At 42.3% G+C, this 20605-nt stretch overlaps 1 protein-coding gene across 1 annotated transcript; it reads left to right on the top strand.

Moving 5' to 3' along the window:
- Nucleotides 1-15814: 15814 nt before the first annotated feature.
- LOC111965768 (adhesion G protein-coupled receptor E5) lies at nucleotides 15815-20116 on the top strand. Its single transcript, XM_023990053.3, has 12 exons — nucleotides 15815-16064; nucleotides 16182-16220; nucleotides 16883-16942; nucleotides 17034-17165; nucleotides 17380-17511; nucleotides 18011-18139; nucleotides 18261-18298; nucleotides 18390-18506; nucleotides 18583-18745; nucleotides 19220-19342; nucleotides 19482-19648; nucleotides 19793-20116. The coding sequence occupies exons 1-12, from the start codon at nucleotides 15923-15925 to the stop codon at nucleotides 20099-20101; spliced, it is 1551 nt and encodes a 516-aa protein (XP_023845821.2). The 5' UTR covers nucleotides 15815-15922; the 3' UTR covers nucleotides 20102-20116.
- Nucleotides 20117-20605: the final 489 nt, after the last annotated feature.

The raw sequence follows: 20605 nt of genomic DNA, 5'->3' as shown, positions 1-20605 counted from the left end.
CCAGGCTCAGGATCTGCAGGGCCAGGGAGAGTCACACTCACATGGGCAGCTGCACCCATACCAGCAGGCTGGCCTTGAAGGGGTGGCAGTTATCCCCCGCATACAGCTCAGACACTATTCTCTTCAGGTTCTTCTTGAATTGGTATCTAATGGGACACAAAGGATTTTTTAAGGAAGTTCAATTTAGTTACTACTTGTAAAACCTCATAGCTGACATGGAAACCTGATACAGTGTAATTTATCAGTTGAACAACAAGGACCTTCTTCATAGAAGTTAAATTGTATTTCATAACTAACCAGATCTATACTGAACAAAAATATAAACGCAACACGTAAAGTTTTGGTCCCATATTTTGTGCACAAATGTGTTTACATCCCTGTTAGTGAGCATTTCTCCTTTGCCAAGATAATCCATCCACCTGACAGGTGTGGCATAACAAGAAGCTGATTAAACAGCATGATCATTACACAGGTGCATCTTGTGCTGGGGACAATAAAAGGTCACTTTAAAATGTGCAGTTTTGTCACATAACACAATGCCACAGATGTCTCAAGTTTTAAGGGAGCGTGCAATTGCTGAGTGCAGGAATGTACACCAGAGCTGTTGGCAGAGAATTTAATGTTAATTTCTCTACCATAAACCACCTCCAACATCATTTTAGAGAATTTGTCAATACGGCCAACTGGCCTCACAACCGCAGACCACGTGTAACCACGCCAGCCCAGGACCTCCACATCCGGCTTCTTCACCTGCGGGATCGTCTGAGACCAGTCACCTGAACAGCTGATGAAACTGCGGGTTTGCACAACCGAAGAATTTCTGCACAAACTGTCAGAAACTTTCTCAGAGAAGTTCGTCTGTGTGCTCATAGTCCTCACCAGGGTCTTGATCTGACTGCAGTGGGAGAATTCACAACTTAGATGGCCACTGGCATGCTGGTGAAGTGTGATCTTCGTGGATGAATCCCGTTTTCAACTGTAACTGTAGATAGCAGACAGCGTGTATGGCATTGTGTGGGCAAGCAGTTTGCTGATCTCAACGTTGTGAACAGAGTGCCCCATGGTGTCGGTGGCGTAAYGTTATGGCCAGCATAAGCTATGGACAACGAACACAATTKCATTTTATCGATGGCAATTTGAATGCACAGAGACACCGTGACGAGATTCTGAGGCCCATTGTCGTGCCATTCATCCGCCGCCATCACCTCATGTTTCAGCATGATAATGCATGGCCCCATGTCGCAAGGATCTGTACACAATTCCTGGAAGCTGAAAATGTCCACTTCTTCCATGGCCTGCATACTCACCGGACATGTCACCCATTGAGCATGTTTGGGATGTTCTGGATGGACGTGTACGACAGCGTGTTCCAGTTCCCGCCAATATCCAGCAACTTCGCACAGCCATTGAAGAGGAGTGGGACAACATTCCACAGGCCACAATAAACAGCCTGATTAACTCTATGAGAAGGAGATGTGGCGGGCTGGTGGTCCCACCAGATACTGACAGGGGCATGATTCAGAAAACCATTTTTTTTTTAAGGTATCTGTGACCAATAGATGCATATCTGTATTCCCAGCCATGTGAAATCCATAGATTAGGGCCTAATGAATGTATTTCAACTGACTGATTTCCTTATATGAACTGTAACTCAATAAAATCTTTTATATTTTATATTTTTGTTCAGTGTAAAATAGATCTAAAAAGGAAACTGTCATACACCATTGCATTGACAGCGAAGATCAAGAGAGCATTTTTCTTTTAAGAAAAACTCAAAAGGCAAGGATTATCAAATCAAATGTTGTCACATGCGCCGAATACAACAGGTGTAGACTAACATGAAACGCTTACTTACAAGCCCTTAACCARCAATGCAGAGTTTTTAAAAAGTAAGTAAGAAAAATAAATACTAAATTAAAGAAACTAACGTTTTWAAAAAAGTAACACAATAAAATAACAATAATGAGGCTGTATACAGGCGGTACCGGTACCAAGTCAATGTGCGGTTGTAAAGGTTAGTCGAGGTAATTGAGGTAATATGTACATGTAGGTAGTAAGTGACTATGCATAGATAATAAATGGCCAGTAGCAGCATCGTAAAAAAGGGGGTCAATGCAAATAGTCTGGATAGCCATTTGATTGACTGTTTAGCAGTCTTATGGCTTGGGGGTAGAAGCAGTTAAGGAGCCTTTTGGACCTAGACTTAGCGCTTCACACTGCCAGGTCTCTGACCTCCCTATAGGCTGTCTCATCGTTGTCGGTGATCAGGCCTACCACCGTTGTGTCGTCTGCAAACTTAWTGATGGTGTTGGAGTCTTGCATGGCCACCCAGTCGTGGGAGTACAGCAGGGGACTAAGCACTCACCCCTGAGGGGCAACCGTGTTGAGGATCGGCGTGGCAGATATGTTGTTGCCTACCCTTACCACCTGGGGGCAGCCCATCAGAAAGTCCACTATCCAGTTGCAGATGGAGGTGTTTTGTCCCAGGGTCCTTAGTTTAGTAAGGAGCTTTGAGGGCACTATGGTGTTGAATGCTGAGCTGTAGTCAGCGAACAGCATTCTCACGTAGTTGTTCCTTTTGTCCAGGTGGGAAAGGGCAGTGTGGAGAGCAATAGATATTGCATCATCTGTTGGGGCGATATGTGAATTGTAGTGGGTCTAGGGTTTCTGGGATATTAGTGTTGATGTAAGACATGACCAGCCTTTCAAAGCACATCATGGCTACCCTTTAGGCAAGTTACCTTGGCTTTCTTGGGCACAGGGACTATGCACGTATTACAGACTAAGCCAAGGAGAGGTTGAAAATGTCAGTGAAGACTCTTGCCAGTTGGTCAGCACATGCTCTGAGTACGCGTCTTGGAAATCCATCTGGCCCTGCCAGATGTTTAAAGGTCTTACTCACATTGGCTACATAGAGCGTGATCACACAGTTGTCCAGAATAGCTTGTACTCTCATGCATGGTTTAGTATTGCTTGACTTGAAGCGAGCATAGAAAGCATTTAGCTCATCTGGTAGTCAGAGCCGGTGTAGTAAGATTCAATCTTAGTCCTGTATTTACACTTTGCCTGTTGGATGGTTCATTTGTTGGGCATAGTGGGATTTCTTATAAGCGTCCAGATTAGTGTCCCGCTCCTGGAAATTGGCAGCTCTAGCCTTTAGCTCAGTGTGGATGTTGCCTGTTATCCATGGCTTCTGTTTGGGATATGTACATATGGTTACTGTGGGGACGACGTCATTGATGCACTTATTGATGAAGCCGGTGACTAATGTGGAATACTCGCCAATGAATACCGGAACATATTCCAGTCTGGGCTAGCAAAACAGTACTGTAGCTAAGCATCTGCATCATCTGACCACTTCCGTACTGAGCGAGGCAGTGCGTTCTATTTTTGTTGATATGTATAGACTAGAGTCTTGAGGTTGGCGCCAAGCTCCCAGAGGCAGCCCTCCATGAGCCTGGGTCAAAGGTAATTTCTTTACCGGCAGTGTTTTTGCATCCAGCCCTTTTCACTTGGCTCGCACTGAGATCTCGTAGCGCAACCTCTTAGCCAGCTCCGCTATCTCCATTTTCAGGTCTTCAACTTAGCTGAAAGCAAAGAGAAGCACGGGGGTTAGCTTTGATTCAACATAGACTCCCCCTGCAGCCAAAAGTTATAAAATTACACTGCACACATTAGTAACCCAAAACTGGACATAGGYCGTAGAGTGAATCAGGGTAGCCAAGTAGCCTGGTCAGAAGGGAGCACTCTCTCTGAGTTATGACAACGAAACATTCAACCCGACTGCTCCTTTTTTAAATCAAGTTCTCAAAGTCCTTCAAGAGTCAGGGACCTTGATGTATTACAGCCAAATATTTAAGTAAAAATGCTGTTCTCCTCATGATGACTCATGAAGGTCATTCACAGACATGAGTAGAATAGAATGCTTGTGCGTTCATGTCTGTCTGTCTGTCTGTGTGTGTGTGTGTGTGTGTGTGTGTCAGGCCTGTGAGAGGGGGAGCGATATGCTGACCCTTGTTCTCACACAGTGGGGGAGAGAGCAGCACTGGGGAGGGGAGGAAAAGGAGTAGGTGGAGGCAGGAAAAAAACGACATCCCACAGCTGAGGAAGGATGGAGGAGTGGGAAAGAATGCTTAATAAGGCCAAGCACTCTGCAACGTTTGCACCAGTCACAGCATTGGCTGACTTTAAAATGCGTCATAGTTCCCCAGAATGTGTGTAAACATCTTGATCTTCCTGAGATGTTTCAATAACAGACAAAACGAAGGGAGACGAGGGAGTTTCAACACGTGTCTCATGTGTTCCCTCTGGTGGAATAGTGAGCAGCAGAGAACATCTCCCCATTGTGATGATATCATGTTTCACTTGTTTAACATAACAATATGGATGAGCACTTCTTTCCTGATAAAATCTGATGTGGTTGTTTGGATACTGTACATTTACATTTTAAATTGTTTAGCAAATAATACATTACACCAGGGGTGTACCTCAATCGTCTAAAGTAGCTTCCTACTCGTATCTCTTCTCCTTCAACTGCATCCGTCTGTGTTCACAAAATAGGTGAAACCACTTGTCGATGCTTCCTGGATATTTGCTTTCACCTGTGCAAATTAAGGAAATAAGATGAGGAAGGATGCTACTTGACTTTAGACTATGGAGATTCACCCCAGGGCTTCTCAAGCTCAACTCTGACCCTGTTGAGACTAGTGTGTGCACCAACAAGGGCTGAAAAACACACTGTATAATAGGATGCTTGGTTCTTGATGCAACACATAGGCTCCCAGTGGCAGTGTTACGACTGTCCTCAGGGGAACGGTGGTACAGACGGTACTGGCCCACCATGGTAGACCTGTGTTCTGATGGATATATCTCAGTAGCTGCTCAGTCAGATAGACAGGAGTAGAGTCTGCTATGCTCTCATACCGGCCTCTACCGCTGGTTGTAGGAACTGGTCTACCGGGCTGAAACATGAAGTTTTATTTGACAACTTTAGGATGGAGGCAGGATAATGTGGCCACCCTAAGAGAGATGTGGTTGCGGTGTGTTGTGGTCACAGGCAAAGGGAGCGTGGGAGATGCTTCGAATGGGAGGTGGTTCATTTGATGTAATGTTTTTTATTTAACAAGGCAAGTCAGTTAAAAACAAATTCTTATTTACAATGAAGGCCTACCCCAGCCAAACCCTAACAACGCTGGGCCAATTGTGCGCTGCCATATGGGACTCCTAATCATGGCCGGTTGTGATACAGCCTGGAATTGAACCAGGATCTGTAGGACACCTCTAGCACTGAGATGCTGTGCCTTAGACCGCTACGCCACTCGAGAGCCCCAAGTACTTGCTAATATTCTGTGGCAGTATTGTGACAAATCTTTAAGAGGATAGGACCATTTTTATAAGAAGTAGGCTTCATTTGTGAACGGGCTAAATAAGTTGCACAGTAATATAGAAACCAACAGTCACCATTGGCACATTTGTATATAACCTGTTGCCTGTGTAGCTAGCTAGGTAGTCTGGTAAATCAGACTGTRATACCAGCTTTCCAAGTTTTTGCAGTGCTTTGTTTAAGGCTGTGTTACCAGAAAGCTGGTAGCTGTCTGATTGATCAGTTTACCTAGTTAGCTACACGGGCAACAAGGTCACTGGACATTGGAACTTAAAAAATTTTTTTTTGCACTTTGCAGCAACTTTCCCATTACTTTAGAAGAATAGGAACCACCCAAGAAAGCTGTTGCAAACGAGCAGCAGCAAGGTTATCTTACACTCTACCACAGGGCCACTGATTTGCTGGTACTGTTAAAGTAACTGTAATAGTAGCAGTGTCACAAGTGTAGAGAGGAGTAGGCAGTCACAGGTGTAGAACTACTGAATTTATTAAAGCGCCATATATAAAAGCGGGACGAAACCCAAAGTGCAAAATAATAAAGTACTCAGGAAATAGTAGGAGAAAATCCTCTCAGGAAAACAAGCAACATTTACAATGACAAAGGGAGTATATATACAGTGATAGAGTGGGGATTGGAACCAGGTGTGTGTAATGATGACGAGACATGTACGGGGTTGATGAGTGAAGGGCGTTTGCCCACAGCAGGTTCRGCAGCAGCTAGAAGGCCGGCGAGGCCGAACGTCTGAGCTGGGCAGGAGGGGGAGCCAAAGCGAAGGCTGGTGTGACATTCAGTAGTAGTAGTGCAGAATGCCCTAAGTCAATACTGTAGTAGGAGAAAAGTAAGCTGGGAAAGTAGGAAATGGATGTAGGAAAGGAAGCTAGGGAAGGAAAGGGARTAAGGAAAGGAGGAAATGAAGCTAAGAAAGGAAGAAATTGATCTAGGAAAGGAGGAGAGGAAAGGTATCTAGGGAAGGAAAGGGAGCAAGGAAAAAGAAACGAAGCTATAATAGGAGGAAAGGAAAGAGAATTAGGAAATTATTGGAGGAAAGAGAGCTAGCATAGCAAAGGAGGAAAGGAAGAAAACGATCAAGAAAAGATGCTAGGAAACAAGGAAGGGAAATTTAGCTTGGAAATTATATGAGGAAAGGGAGTCACAAATGTCATCTGTGGAGTCACAAATGTTTTCATATTCAGAAAAACATATTTGACCACTTGTGTTTGCAAAGTATAAAATATGTTTGTAAAAATGTGAAGGATTAACCAGAAACCCCCTTTTTTTATTTGCTAATCATCATTTGTWTTGAGAGTGGTTACATTTATCTAGCCAAATCCCTTAGCTTTTTATCCAAACTGTAGTAGGGTCGCTGATTTGTTATTGTTTGAATTGCAAATTGCCAGTCAAACTGCGCACAGATAATGACCTGACCTGTGTCTGTTTATACAGTCAATTATACAATAAAACAATACATTTGCCTTTGTTTTTATGAAATCTAACTATACTGAACAAAAATATGAATGCAACATGCAACAATTTCAACAATTTTACTGAGTTACAGTTCATATAAGGAAATCAGTCAATTGAAATAGATTCATTAGGGCCTAATCTATAGATTTCACATGGCTGGGCAGCGGCGCAGCCATGGGTGGGCCTGGGGAGCCTCCTGGGGAGACTCCTGGTATACTCCTGGCTGGTCTCAGACGATCCCGCAGGTGAAGAAGCCGGATGTGGATGTCCTGGGCTGGCGTGGTTACACGTGGTCTGCAGTTGTGAGGCCGGTTGGACGTAATGACAAATTCTCTAAAACGACGTTGGAGGTGGTTTATGGTAGAGAAAATGACATAAAATTCACATAAATTCTCTGCCAACAGCTCTGGTGTACATTTCTGCAGTCAGCATGCCAATTGCAAGCTCCCTCAAAACTTGAGACATCTGTGGCATTGTGTTATGTGACAAAACAGCACATTTTACAGTGGCCTTTTATTGTCCCCAGCACAAGGTGCACCTGTGTCATGATCATGCTGTTTAATCAGCTTCTTGATATCCCACACCTGTCTTGGCAAAGGAGAAATGCTCACTAACAGGGATGTAAATAAATGTGTGGACAAAATTTGTGAGAAATAAACATTTTGTGCGTATTAAACATTTCTGGGATCTTTAATTTCAGCTCATGAAACATGGGACCAACACTTTACATGTTGCATTTATATTTTTGTTTACTGTACATAACAACATAATGGTAATCATTTATTTGAATGGTAAATCTCTATTGATAAACTGGGTAAATTAACCAAGATATAGCCTAGGCCTATTCATAATTCAGGTTAATGCATATTCAGTAGTGTTATTGAGCTTGTTTTGGCTGATATCATGAGGCTACAGACTACAAACAATCTGTTTCCCTTCCATTTGGGACTTATTTTATTATACTGATCAACAACATTTGCATAAAAAGACACAACCTCGTCTTTTATGAAAGTGCACGCTGTCTCTTTAAGACCTAATGATGTTATTCACACACAGGATGGAGGGATGGAGACATTGTTTTTTCTTTTTACTGTATTTTTTACAGTCTATGCCTGGAACATGGTGTCCGACAGTGAAAGTGATAAGAATTGTAACGGAAGTATATTTCCAGGGTTGGGGTCGATGAGGAGACGGAAGGAAGTAGGTTACAAGTTTGAATCCGATGAAGCTAGCAACAACGAGGGAGACAATGTGTCGAGGAAGATTGGTGTCGAGTTCATAAGAATGAGCTGTACTCCAGTAGCTCTGGAGATGAACTAGAAGAGAAGGAGGATGAATTACCTGAGGTGGCAGGTGTAGTGAAGGTCTCAGAGCCCGAGCCTCACCCCGACGGTCATGATAAAGAGGATTCTGGTAGAGTAGGAGTGACATTTTTGGAGAAAGTGGACCGGTGCCTTTTGGCTGACACGTGGGTTCAGATTGGGTGAAAAAGGAGTTGGGTACTGTTGAATCAGTGAAGTGGACTTGTGAAGATTTTTTGTGTTTCTTCCTCCCAGAGGCAGCGGGTGCTCTGCGCCATGCGAATGGGGAAAATACCTGTTACTTGCTTTGCTCTCAGGAACAGGTGTCACGCCCTGACCTTAGATATCTCTGTTTTTCTATAATTGTTGGTTAGGTTAGGGTGTGACTAGGGTGGGTACGCTAGTTTGTATGTCTAGGGTTTTTGTATGTCTAGGGTTTTTGTATGTCTATGGGTGTTGTATGTCTAGGGGTTTTGTATGTCTATGTTGGCCTGATATGGTTCCCAATCAGAGACAGCTGTTTATCGTTGTCTCTGATTGGGGATCATATTTAGGTAGCCATTTTCCTCGTTTGTGTTGTGGGATCTTGTCTACGATTGATTGGCCTGAGCTGCGTCACACCTGTGAGCGTCACGTTTCGTTGTGTTGTTTTGTTAGGTAGTTCAGTTGATTAAAATTGTGGAACTCTACTCACGCTGCGCCTTGGTCTCATCATTACAACGATCGTGACAACAGAGGTGCCATTGATAGGAGTGATTATGGGATTTTTGGTAATTTGTATTTTATTAGGATACTAGTACTAATATAGCCCTCTGATTACAATATAAGAGCCAAAACTTGCGCTGCTGTTCTGGGCCAGCTGCAGCTTAACTAGATCTTTCCTTGCAGCACTGGACCACACGACTGGACAATAATCAAGATTAGACAAAACTAGAGCCTGCAGAACTTGCTTTTTGGACTGTGGTGTCAAAAAAGCAAACCATCTCTTTATTACGGCTAGACCTCTCCCCATATTTGCAACCATTGAATCTATATGTTTTGACCATGACAGTTTACAATCTAAGGTAATGCCAAGTATTAGTCGCCTCAACTTGTTCAACAGCCACACCATCACTACCAGATTCAGCTGAGAGTCTAGCACTTAAGGGATGATTTGTACCAAATACAATGCTCTTAGTTTCAAGATGTTCAGGACCAGTTTATTACTGGCCACCCATTCCAAAACAGACTGCAACTCTTTGTTAAGGGTTCAGTGTCTTCATTAGCTGTGGTTGCTGATGCGTATATGGTTGAATCATCAGCATACATGGACACACATGCTTTGTTTAATGCCAGTAGCAGGTCATTGTGAAAATAGAAAAGAGTAGAGGGCCTAGAGAGCTGCCCTGCGGTACACCACACTTTACATGTTTGACATTAGAGACGCTTCCATTAAAGAAACCCTTTGAGTTCTATTAGATAGATAGCCTCGAATCCACGATAGGCAGAGGTTGAAAAGCCATAGCACTTAAGTTTTTTCAACAACAGGTTATGGTCAATAATATCAAAGGCTGCACTGAAATCTAACAGTACAGCTCCCACAATCTTCTTATTATCAATTTCTTTCAACCAATCATCAGTCATTTGTGTCAATGCAGTACATGTTGAGTGCCCTTCTCTATAAAGCATGCTGAAAGTCTGTTGTTAATTGTTCACAGAGAAAATAGCATTGTATTTTGGTCAAACACTATTTCTTCCAACAGTTTGCTAGAGCTGCAGCAAGCTTATAGGTATGCTGTTAAAACTAGTAAAGGCCGCTTTACCACCTCTTGGGTAGCGGATTACTTCCGTCCAGGCCTGAGGACAAAGACTTTCCTCTAGGCTCAGATGAAAATATGACAGATAGCAGTGGTTATAGAGTCAGCCACCATCCTCAGTAGCTTTCCTTCTAAGTTGTCAATGCCAGGAGGTTTGTCTTTATTGATCGTTATCAATCATTTCCCACCTCTCCCACACTAACTTACAAAATCCAAACTTGCACTGCTTTTCCTCATTATTTGTTTTTTATTACATGAATATAATTGCTCACTGTTTGCCGTGGCCATTTCCTGCCTAAGTTTGCCCACTTTGCCAATGAAATAATCATTTAATAATTGGCAACATCAAATGGTTTGTGATGAATAAGCCATCTGATTCAATGAAAAATGGAGTTGAATGTAATTTCATTGAAAGTACTCAAGTTTTTTTTCCATCATGATTTATATCATTGAGCTTGACTTCATATAAAGTTTCTTCTTCTTTTTGTTGAGTTTAGTCACATAATTCTCAACTTGCCGTAAATAAGCCAGTCAGATGTACAGCCAGACTTATTAGCCACTCCTTTTGCCACATCTCTTTCAACCATACAGTTTTCAATTCCTCATCAATCCATGGAGCCTTAACAGTTCTAACAGTCAGTTTCTTAACAGGTGCATGTTTATCAATAATTGGAAGAAGCAATTTCATAAATTCATCAAGTGCAGCGTCTGGAGCGCCTCATTAATCACATCAGACCAACTAATATTTTAACATCATCAACATAAGAGTCATAGCAAAATCTTTTGTATGATCTCTTATACACTATTTTAGGCCCAGCTGTTGGAACTCTGGCTTCCTGGATGATGGCCACTATATTGTGATCTCTGCATCCAATGGGTACGGATATAGCTTAGAACAAGTTCTACAGCATTAGTAAAAATGTGAGTGATACATGTGGATGATCTGTTCCTGTAGTGTTTGTAAACCCCTGGTAGGTTGACTAATAACCTGAACCAGATTACAGGCACTGGTTACAGTAAGAAGCTTCCTCTTGAAAACCAGCCAATATTCAGCTCCCCAAGAAAGTAGACTCTCTGTTTACATCACATACACTATCAAGCATTTCACACATATTATTTTAGATACTGACTGTTAGCACTTGGTGGCCAATAGCAACACCCCAAAAGAAAAGGCTTTAGATGTGCCAAGTGAACCTGCAACCACAACACTTCAATAACATTGACATAAGATATTCTCTAAGCAATACAGGGAGATGGCTCTGAATAATACAGCAACTCCTCCCCCATAAGCATCTCTTCTATAAATGTTATATCCTTGAATTACTACTGATGTATCATCAAATGATTATCTAAGTGAGTCTCAGAAATGGCTAATATATGAGGTTATCTGATGTTAGCAAGTTATTGATTTCATGAACCTTATTTCTAAGGCTACATATATTCATATGGGCTATTTTCAGCCTTTTCCTTGGTAGCTTATCAGTGATAGACATAATATTGAAAGAGCAGACAAAGCAAGATAAAAAAAGATATACATTCAGCAGTCCATTAACTTCTTGACGCTAGGAGGGCAGAATTTTCATGTTTGGAAAAATAACGTTCCCAATGGTAAACGGCCTATTTCTCAGGCCCAGATGCTAGAATATGCATATAATTGACAGATTAGGATAGAAAACACTCTAAAGGTTCCAAAACTGTCAAAATATTGTCTGTGATTATAACATAACTGATTTTGCAGGCGAAAACCTGAGGAAATCCAACCCGGGAAGTGCCTCTTATTTTTGAAAAATCCCTGTTCCATTGCCTGCCTATCCTCCATTTAAAGGGATATCAACCAGATTCCTTTTCCAATGGCTTCCACAGGTTGTGAACAGGCTTTAGACATAGTTTCAAGCTTTTATTCTGAAAAATTAGCGAGATTTATCAAATCGCGTCAGTGGATAGCCAGGTGTCCTATGATTAGTTCTTGCGCGCGAAAGTGGTAGCTCAACATTTTCTTTCTCTATTGTATTGAATAGTTTACCGTCCGGTTGAAATATGATTGATTATTTATGTTAAAAACAACCTGAGGATTGATTATAAAAACGTTTGACATGTTCTACGAACTTTACGGATACTATTTGGAATTTTCGTCTGCCCTGCCTGAGCCTGTGGATTTCTGAACATAACGCGCCAAACAAATTGAGTTTTTTTATATAAAAATAATCTTTATCGAACAAAAGGAACATTTATTGTGTAACTGGGAGTCTCGTGAGTGCAAACATCCGAAGATCATCAAAGGTAAGCAACAAATTTTATTGCTTTTCTGACTTTCGTGACCAATCTACATTGCTGCTAGGTGTTTGTAATGTTTTGTCTAGTGATCGATAAACTCACACAAACGCTTGGATTGCTTTCGCTGTAAAGCATATTTTAAAAATCTGACACGACAGGTGGATTAACAACAAGCTAAGCTGTGTTTTGCTATATTGCACTTGTGATTTCATGAAATTAAATATTTTTAGTAATTTGTTTTGAATTTGGCGCTCTGCAATTCAGCGGTTGTTGATGAAAATGATCCCGCTAAAGAGATCCGTGCGCCAAGAGGTTAATCCATTGGTGTGTGTGTGTGCTGCGGGGTTGAGGCTACGAACCCATAGGTTTGGCTTTCTCATCCCTTCCAGGCTTTTGGGAGGGAGGGTGGACAATGAGCCTGTTGTAGCGGATGTACGCAATGTCCCCACGCGCTCTGGCAGCTTTCATGGCTGGGATCAGTTCTTTCCTCTTCTGGCGCACAGCYTCAGGATAGTCCTCGTTGAGGAAGATATACATTCCTCTCAAGTTCTTGRCTCTTTCCAGAATAGCTTCCTTGTCCTTGAACATCAGGAACCTGACCACTATCGGCCTGGGCCTRTCACCTGGGCTCRGTGGTGGGTTTTCCARTCCTGTGGGCGCGCTCCACCTCAATCTTCCTGTGGTCCATCTTCAATTTCTCAGAGATCATTTCCCTCACTTTGTCCTCCGACTCCATCCAGGTCTCATGTGGAGATTCTGCAATTCCATCCAAAACCATGTTGTTTTGCCTTGATTGTCCCTTAAGATAGTCTGATTTATCTGTCATTGTTATCATGGATTCACACACAGAACTGATGTCCTTTCTCAATGACATACAGATTGCTGTCATCTTGCCGTTCTCCTGTTTCAACTTGTCGAGCTGATCCTGGGAGAACTGCAAACTGTTCTTCTGGTCCTGGACCTCTCTAGTCAGGTCGTCCATTCTTTTATTAGTAGAATCCACGAGTATTTAGACAAAACACTTTAAACAATTTTCTTGTTGTTGTAACAACAAGAAAATAGGTCTATTTTTGTTCGTTCGTAGCGGTAAGGGTGGAGGTGGATTCCCGGTGTCTGTGACAACCCACCGTTTGGTGCGACGCAGACCCGGTGGCGAGCGTGCTGAAACAGAAGAGTSACTCTCTGTCCTTTTCAGTTATGATGCTGAGTCGTTACCCGACAAAGTAATGTTAGGATATATCGGTTATCCCGTAAGAGCTTTKGTGCCAAATCCACTACAGTGTTTCAGGTGCCAAGCTTATGGTCATGTTGCAGCAGTGTGTAGGAGGGAGATTCCAAGGTGTGCGAAGTGTTCAGGAGGGCACAGGACAAAGGAATGTGTAGTATCAGTGAAAGAAGCGGTATGTGKTAACTGTAGCGGTGCCCATGTTCCTGGGGATCAGAAGTGGTGCGGTGCGAGAGGCAGGTTTAGGTTGCCAGGGTCAGAGTTGTACAGAAGGGGTCGTATGTTGAGGCAGAGAAGAAAGTACAGGAAGATGGGTCAAGGGAGAGGGATCCTAAGAGGCTCCTGGTGAGTAGTATACTTTTTTCAGTACAGAGTGCTAGGCCTACGAATGAAATTTGTTACAGTGAGGTTGGCTTTTTAGCATTTATTGCCATGGTGATCAACTGTACTACAGAAAATAGGTGTTGTGGTGGCATCTGCAGAGAAGAATTTGGGCATCTGCAGAGAAGAATTTTACTGCAGAATAGTTACAGTGTGTGTTTTTATTTTACAACTTTATAATTTCATTCCAAGTAATCATCTCATCTCTAGAGCTGTTGTCTATGCTGTCTGACAAAATGACTATTTTGTAGTTCTTCAAAGTAATTAAGGCATACTTTTATGACTGCTGAATCCCAACTATCAATCACTTAGATCATGCATTTTCAGGTAGAGATACCTTGCAAAGTATCCGTTGTTCTCTATATCCCCTCACGATTGAGCATTCGTATGTCTCTTCCGCAGGAGGCGTAAAAGAAACACAGACCGGCTCTGATTTATCTGTAGGGAAACTGTGCAATGTKAGCATTGAGATCGCAGAAAACCACCAAATAAAATGGAATTCAAATAATTAAACCGACATTAGTCAATTAATTATTTGTTTAAAAAATGATAATTGATTGAAGTCCCTAACTAACACTGGAGCAGGCTATACAATGTCCAACCAACTTTGCCACAATCGCACACCAGCTGGCTGAAACTAATTGAGAGAAAGGAGACAACTACATTTACATTTGAGTCATTTAGCAGACGGTCTTATCCAGAGCCATTTACAGTTAGTGCGTTCATCTTAACGCAAGGTGGGACAACCACATATCACAGGCATAGAAAGTACATTTTTCCTCAGTAATGTAGCTATCTGTAGATTCAGAGCTAGAAGGGGGGTGGGGTGGTGTCAAGTGCAAGTGCTGGTTAAGTGTTTTATGTTTTTTATTAAAAAAATGGGGGGTGGTCGAGGTGAGGAGGAGGATTATTTAAGATACTGTTTGAAGAGGTAGGGTTTCAGATGTTTTYGGAAGATGGGCAGGGACTCTGCTGTCCTAGCTTCAGGGGGAAGCTGAGGTGGCAGAACGGAGTGCTCGGTTTGGGGTGTAGGGTTTGAGCATAGCCTAAAGGTAGGGRGGGGGAGTTCCTCTTGCTGTTCCGTAGGAAAGCACCATGCTGTTGTAGTGGATGCGAGCTTCGACTGGAAGCCTGTGGAGTGTGTGGAGGAGCGGGGTGACATGAGAGAACTTGGGAAGGTTGAAAACCATGCGGGCTTCTGTGTTCTGGATAAGTTGCAGGGGTTTGATTGCACAAGTGGTGAGCRCAGCCTCCAGCGAGTTGCAGAAGTCCAGACGGGAGAGGACAAGTGCCTGGATAAGGACCTGCGCTGCTTCCTGTGTGAGGTAGAGTTGTACTCTACGGATGTTGTAGAGCATGAACCTGCAGGAGCTGGTCACTGCTTTGATGTTTGCAGAGAACAACAGGGTGTTCTCCAGGGTCATGCCAAGGTTCTATATTTTCATGTTCCACAACCTTTAGATTTCTGATGAAATGCTTTCAATATTTGTAAATTAATTTCTACAATTTATAGTTGGTTTGAGGTTTTTAAGTCGTTGACATTTGGAGCTATTTGAATGGTAACATACCATCCCATGTACATTGTGCAATTTACAGATGGTCCCTAACTAGCCCCATATGGAAATCCAAAGTTAATCCAAATTTACCACAGGCATTAGGATTGGGTCGGGTGCTGCTGCACTCCGAATTGATGATTACTTGTGTGCTGCCAGCTGTGGGCAGTATTGAACAGCTGTGGAGGCTGCTGAGGGAAGAATGGCTCATAATAATGGTTGAAATGGAGTAAATGGAATGGTATAAAAAACATGGTTTTCATGGGTTTGATAATATTCCATTCACTCCATTCCATCCATTACACTCCATTTCAACAAACCCAACCTTCATTTATGTTGTAATGCAGTAGTCACGACCACAATCTCACAAAACTCAGTCAAAGACTGACTTTATGACAAATTATCCTATTTACACTTGGCAGTCAATTTTGACAGTGAAGAATACGTTTTGGACTCATGTCGATGCTACATAGGCTGTTTTCTAAATGAGAAGCTGGTTTTTAGGGGCGGATGCTATTTAAAGAGAAAGACGTTGCTAGTTAAGATGAACTGTTATTGCTTCACTGTGCTGACCACATGCGTGATGTTATCAAATCATTATTTAGAATTAAAGCCAAGCTGGTGTTTGACATTAACTCACCGCCTGTCAGAGAGCATGGGAGAAATTATATTTCTCCTGATTCTGGGTCAGTAAATGTTCAGCTTTTTATTTAACCAACATATCATCACTGAGTCTGTTAAAAAGCTATATATTTATTATATGTATGTGTGCAGTTCAACCTTTCTTTTATGTCTTCATTTAGCGCTTCTCAAGGTCTATGGTCATGGAGCGCCACAGAAAGGTGGGGCTGAAGTTAAGGGGATTTTGTGTTATGCTATTTGTGATGATGATGAAGACTGAATGTGAAGGTTTTAGACTTAATTTTTTGTATTGTATTGTTAGGTTGATCAGTAATATTCACCTATATCAGCAATTTATACATGGCTCATTTGTTCATTCTCCAGCCTTAACCAGACCTTGTGCAAGAACATTCAACACCATTCACTTTAAGGGGGGTCTTTATTCAGAAAATATGTATTTATTGTGAATTAAATATGATCTCTGTCATAACTTTAATCATTATTTTCCTCTGATGTATAGAGCTTTGAATCAATACTCTTATGGCTACCTTGAGTTTGAGAGTCAATCGTATGTAAACAGGACTAGCCAAAACCAGTGCATTTAAATGGACATGTAACATTACACGTATCAGAACATTCTTTTGTATATGTTGTGTCATTTAGATATCGACGAGTGCAGTAACAACTCACTCGCTGTGGGGACAATTCAGCTTGCTTCAACACTATCATGTGCTTTCACCCATGGAATTAGCTGTTAGGAGGTCAAAGGTTAAGGGGGTGGGATGACCTGAAATATTCTGCTTTTACAAAATGTTATGCTGTTTTCAAATGAAACACAATACCTTGCTCCTGTTAAAGCTTTTAGAATTTATGTATTTTTTAGGTACTACTGTGTGTGTTTTTCTGGGTTTATTGACTACTGGTGCCACTCAACAATGCTTGGGTAAGAATTCTGTGTCTTTAGTATCATCCTTATAATCAGACACTCATCTCTCCATCTCCACTTCATCCTCACCACACACTTTCTCTTTCAGACATAGACGAGTGTGTTAAGTTCCCAGATATTTGTGGGAAATCGGGAACCTGTCGTAATCAGGGTTGTAGCTACCTGTGCCATTGTCCCAATGGATTTAGGAACTCTGGCGACAGACAAACTCMGTGTGTAGGTGAGAGAAACACAATTCTTCTTGAGTCTTCTGAYTGTCCCATCCAATGYTKTGTTATTTTGACTGACCCAAAATATTCTGTTTCAACTTGTATTTACTCCTTGTGTAACAGGCTTCACTGTGCCTGCTTTACTGTCCCTGGCTCAAACTAATTATCCTCTGATTAACAAACACACAACTGTCTGCTTGACAACACAAACGCTTTCTCTTTCAGAGAAARACAAGTGTGTTGAGATCCCAAATATTTGTGGGAAATGGGGAACCTGTCTTAATCARGAGGGTAGCTACCTGTGCCAGTGTCCCAATGGATTTAGGAACTCTGGCGACAGACAAACTTTGTGTGTAGGTGAGAGAAACACAATTCTTCTTGAGTCTTCTGATTGTCCCATCCAATGTTTTGTTATTTTGACTGACCCAAAATATTCTGYTTCAACTTGTATTTACTCCTTGTGTAACAGGCTTCACTGTGCCTGCTTTACTGTCCCTGGCTCAAACTAATTATCCTCTGATTAACAAACACACATAACTGTCTGCTTGACAACACACTAGCCAGCTGCGCCACCGAAAAGGTACCATTTCGGTGATGCAGGTGGAAGCATACCCTCTTACACTTGGACTCATCAAACATTATTTAGATATCAACGAGTGTATAGACATGCTCCTCGTCTGTGGGGACAATTGAACATGCGTCAACACMGCAGGATGTTTAATACTGTGTCTTCCTGGGTTTAGATTAGAGCCTGAGAATATCACTGGTAAAATGTTTGTGTGTGACGTCCTTTCCTTGTCATCCCACACTTTCATCCTCTCTCCCTTAATTCGCCATCTCTCTCTTCCTCTTTCAGACATTGACGAGTGTAATACAGACGGAGTATGTGGAAAGGGGGGCATCTGTCAAAACCTGAATGGCAGTTACTGGTGCCAGTGTCCTGCTGGATTTACTAACTTTGGCAAAAACCAAACGAAGTGTGTAGGTGAGAAACAAGCACCATTCCACCTGTGGTCCATGATGAATTCCTTTATCATGGACAGGTCTGTACATAGTGTACTGTAGAAGGGTATTGAGATAAAAATGTCTGCATGTTTTTACTTTAGAGCTTAATTGTGACCAGTATGAAACACAGCCCGGACAGGTAAAGCTTTACTTTTGAATTATTACATTATTAATTGAGAAAAGGGTATTTTTCCTTGATCTTGAAATGTTTTTATGCATTTTCCTCCCAGACTCTACCAGGCTTTGATAGTTTCTTGTCTCTGTTGAGAAACAACTGTTTGGTGTTGAACAACTCTACGTTGTCTGGACCTACAAGACCGCTGCCAACTGGAGATGTGCTTTTGACAGTAAGTCACCACACAGAAACACACATGCAAACGCACACACACACACGTACAAAACCCTTATGTCTCTCTTCTCTAGTTACTGGTTAATACCACGGATGTTCTTCAACTGGACCTCCAGTCCAATGGTCACCGTAGTAGCAGTGAAGTGACTAAGTTACTGAGAACCATTGAAATCTCGATCAGACTGATCGCTCCACTGCTGACAGAGAACGTGACCAGGATAGAGACCAACCACACAGGTAACACACACACACTGAGCACATATTTACAATGGGGCGGCAGGTAGCCTGACGGTGAGAACGTTGGACCAGTAACCGGAAGGTTGCTGGATCGAATCCCCGAGCTGACAAGGTAAAAATCTGTCATTCTGCCCCTGAGCAAGGCAKTTAACCCAYTGTTCYCTGGRYGCCGAAGACGTGGATGTCGATTTAAGGCAGCCGCCCGCACCTCTCTGATTCAGAGGGGTTGGTTTAAATGMAGAAGACACAATTCAGTTGAATACAATCAGTTGGACAACTGACTAGGTATCCCCCTTTCCCATTTACTAACCACCTTGCAGGTACTACAATCTGAACACCTTACTGATCATAAACGGAGCTCTAACGAGCACATTACATCGTGTCAACRTTAAAATATAATTAATGCAATACTGTGTTCTTTCAGTAATGGTGATTTCTGGTCTGTGTTGATTATGTCAATATGTTGAAAAACAGAGGTTGAGATTATGGTGAGGAGAGACAAGACTTCACCTAAAGGACCAGTCAGCCTGACCAATGAGAACACTCAACTTGACACCACCTGGGAGACGGTAGTCGGAGATGACCAGAATTACCCAGGTAGCCGCAGTCCTACAGTACCAATCATCTGCTCCAAATATTACTAAAGACATACATTGATAGATTCACTTGAGATATTGTGAGTTGTACATGTTTTTGTATCAGGCCTTATGTTTTCTTGTGTTGTTTTTGTGTGCAGGGTTTGCGTTTGTCATTCTGCTCAGCTATAAGAATCTGGATAGTCTGAAGGACAGCACTTCTCATCAGAGCCAGCAGCTCATGTCAAGTGCTGCGACGGTGTCCGTTAGCAACTCCAACACAACAAACCTGCCCCAACCGGTTAATCTCACYTTCAATCACCTGCAGGTAACACTTGTGTCTCTAATTAATATTTTCTGACTGTTAGTAAAACATGTTTTTCATTGATATATTTTCCATTAAGTCACATTCTTTCMYGAATTTACTGAGTCTAAATGGAATTGAMCCCAACCCATATACTCTGTATSCTAGTCCAGTGACGTTGACCCCACCTGTGTTTATTGGTCGGATGAGAATGGACCGGGGGTGTGGTCTGGGCGGGGTTGCACCTCAGTGATGTCAAACTCCAACCAAACAGTGTGCTCCTGCAACCATCTCAGCACATTCGCTCTGCTGAAGGGAATCCATCAGAGAAAGGTAAAGAGAAAACTAACCAGTTTTCCATCCAACCTTTTTATGCGAGTAAAGTACATGTCGCTTAAAATAAGTCATGACAGGCCTGATGGAAACAGAAAATGTTTTGGAAAACTTTCTAAATGTCAAGAAAACAAAATACGCTAGACAAGGTGGGATCTTTTTGTGTCTGTAAAAATATTTATGCAAGAAATGTCAGTGGAAACGCATTTAAGGCCAAATAATGATATAATAAACATGATATGAAAGTAAACTTGGAGTCACGCTATGACGTGTGTGGTCCTCCCACTACGACTTGTCTGGAAAGCATGCAGTTTATTRGGCAACAAATTAAATATGTTTATGTTGAACTTCCTGGGGTGGTGAATGTGTGTAACGGATGTGAAATGGCTAGCTAGTTAGCGGTGGTGTGCGCTAATAGCCTTTCAATCGGTGACGTCACTTGCTCTGAGACCTTGAAGTAGTGGTTCCCCTTGCTCTGCAAGGGCCGCGGCTTTTGTGGAGCGATGGGTAACGATGCTTCGTGGGTGACTGTTGTTGATGTGTGCAGAGGGTCCCTGGTTCGCGAGGGGACGGACTAAAGTTAAACTGTTACATGTGCATGGTGATGAGCTTGATGCTGCTTTCAAATAGCGCTGTGGGTTTAAGGGC

The sequence above is a fragment of the Salvelinus sp. IW2-2015 genome, linkage group LG6.2 (genome assembly GCF_002910315.2).
Source record: "Salvelinus sp. IW2-2015 linkage group LG6.2, ASM291031v2, whole genome shotgun sequence".
In the NCBI taxonomy this organism is placed as follows: Eukaryota; Metazoa; Chordata; class Actinopteri; order Salmoniformes; family Salmonidae; genus Salvelinus; species Salvelinus sp. IW2-2015.
This window is presented reverse-complemented; position numbering and strand designations above follow the sequence as displayed.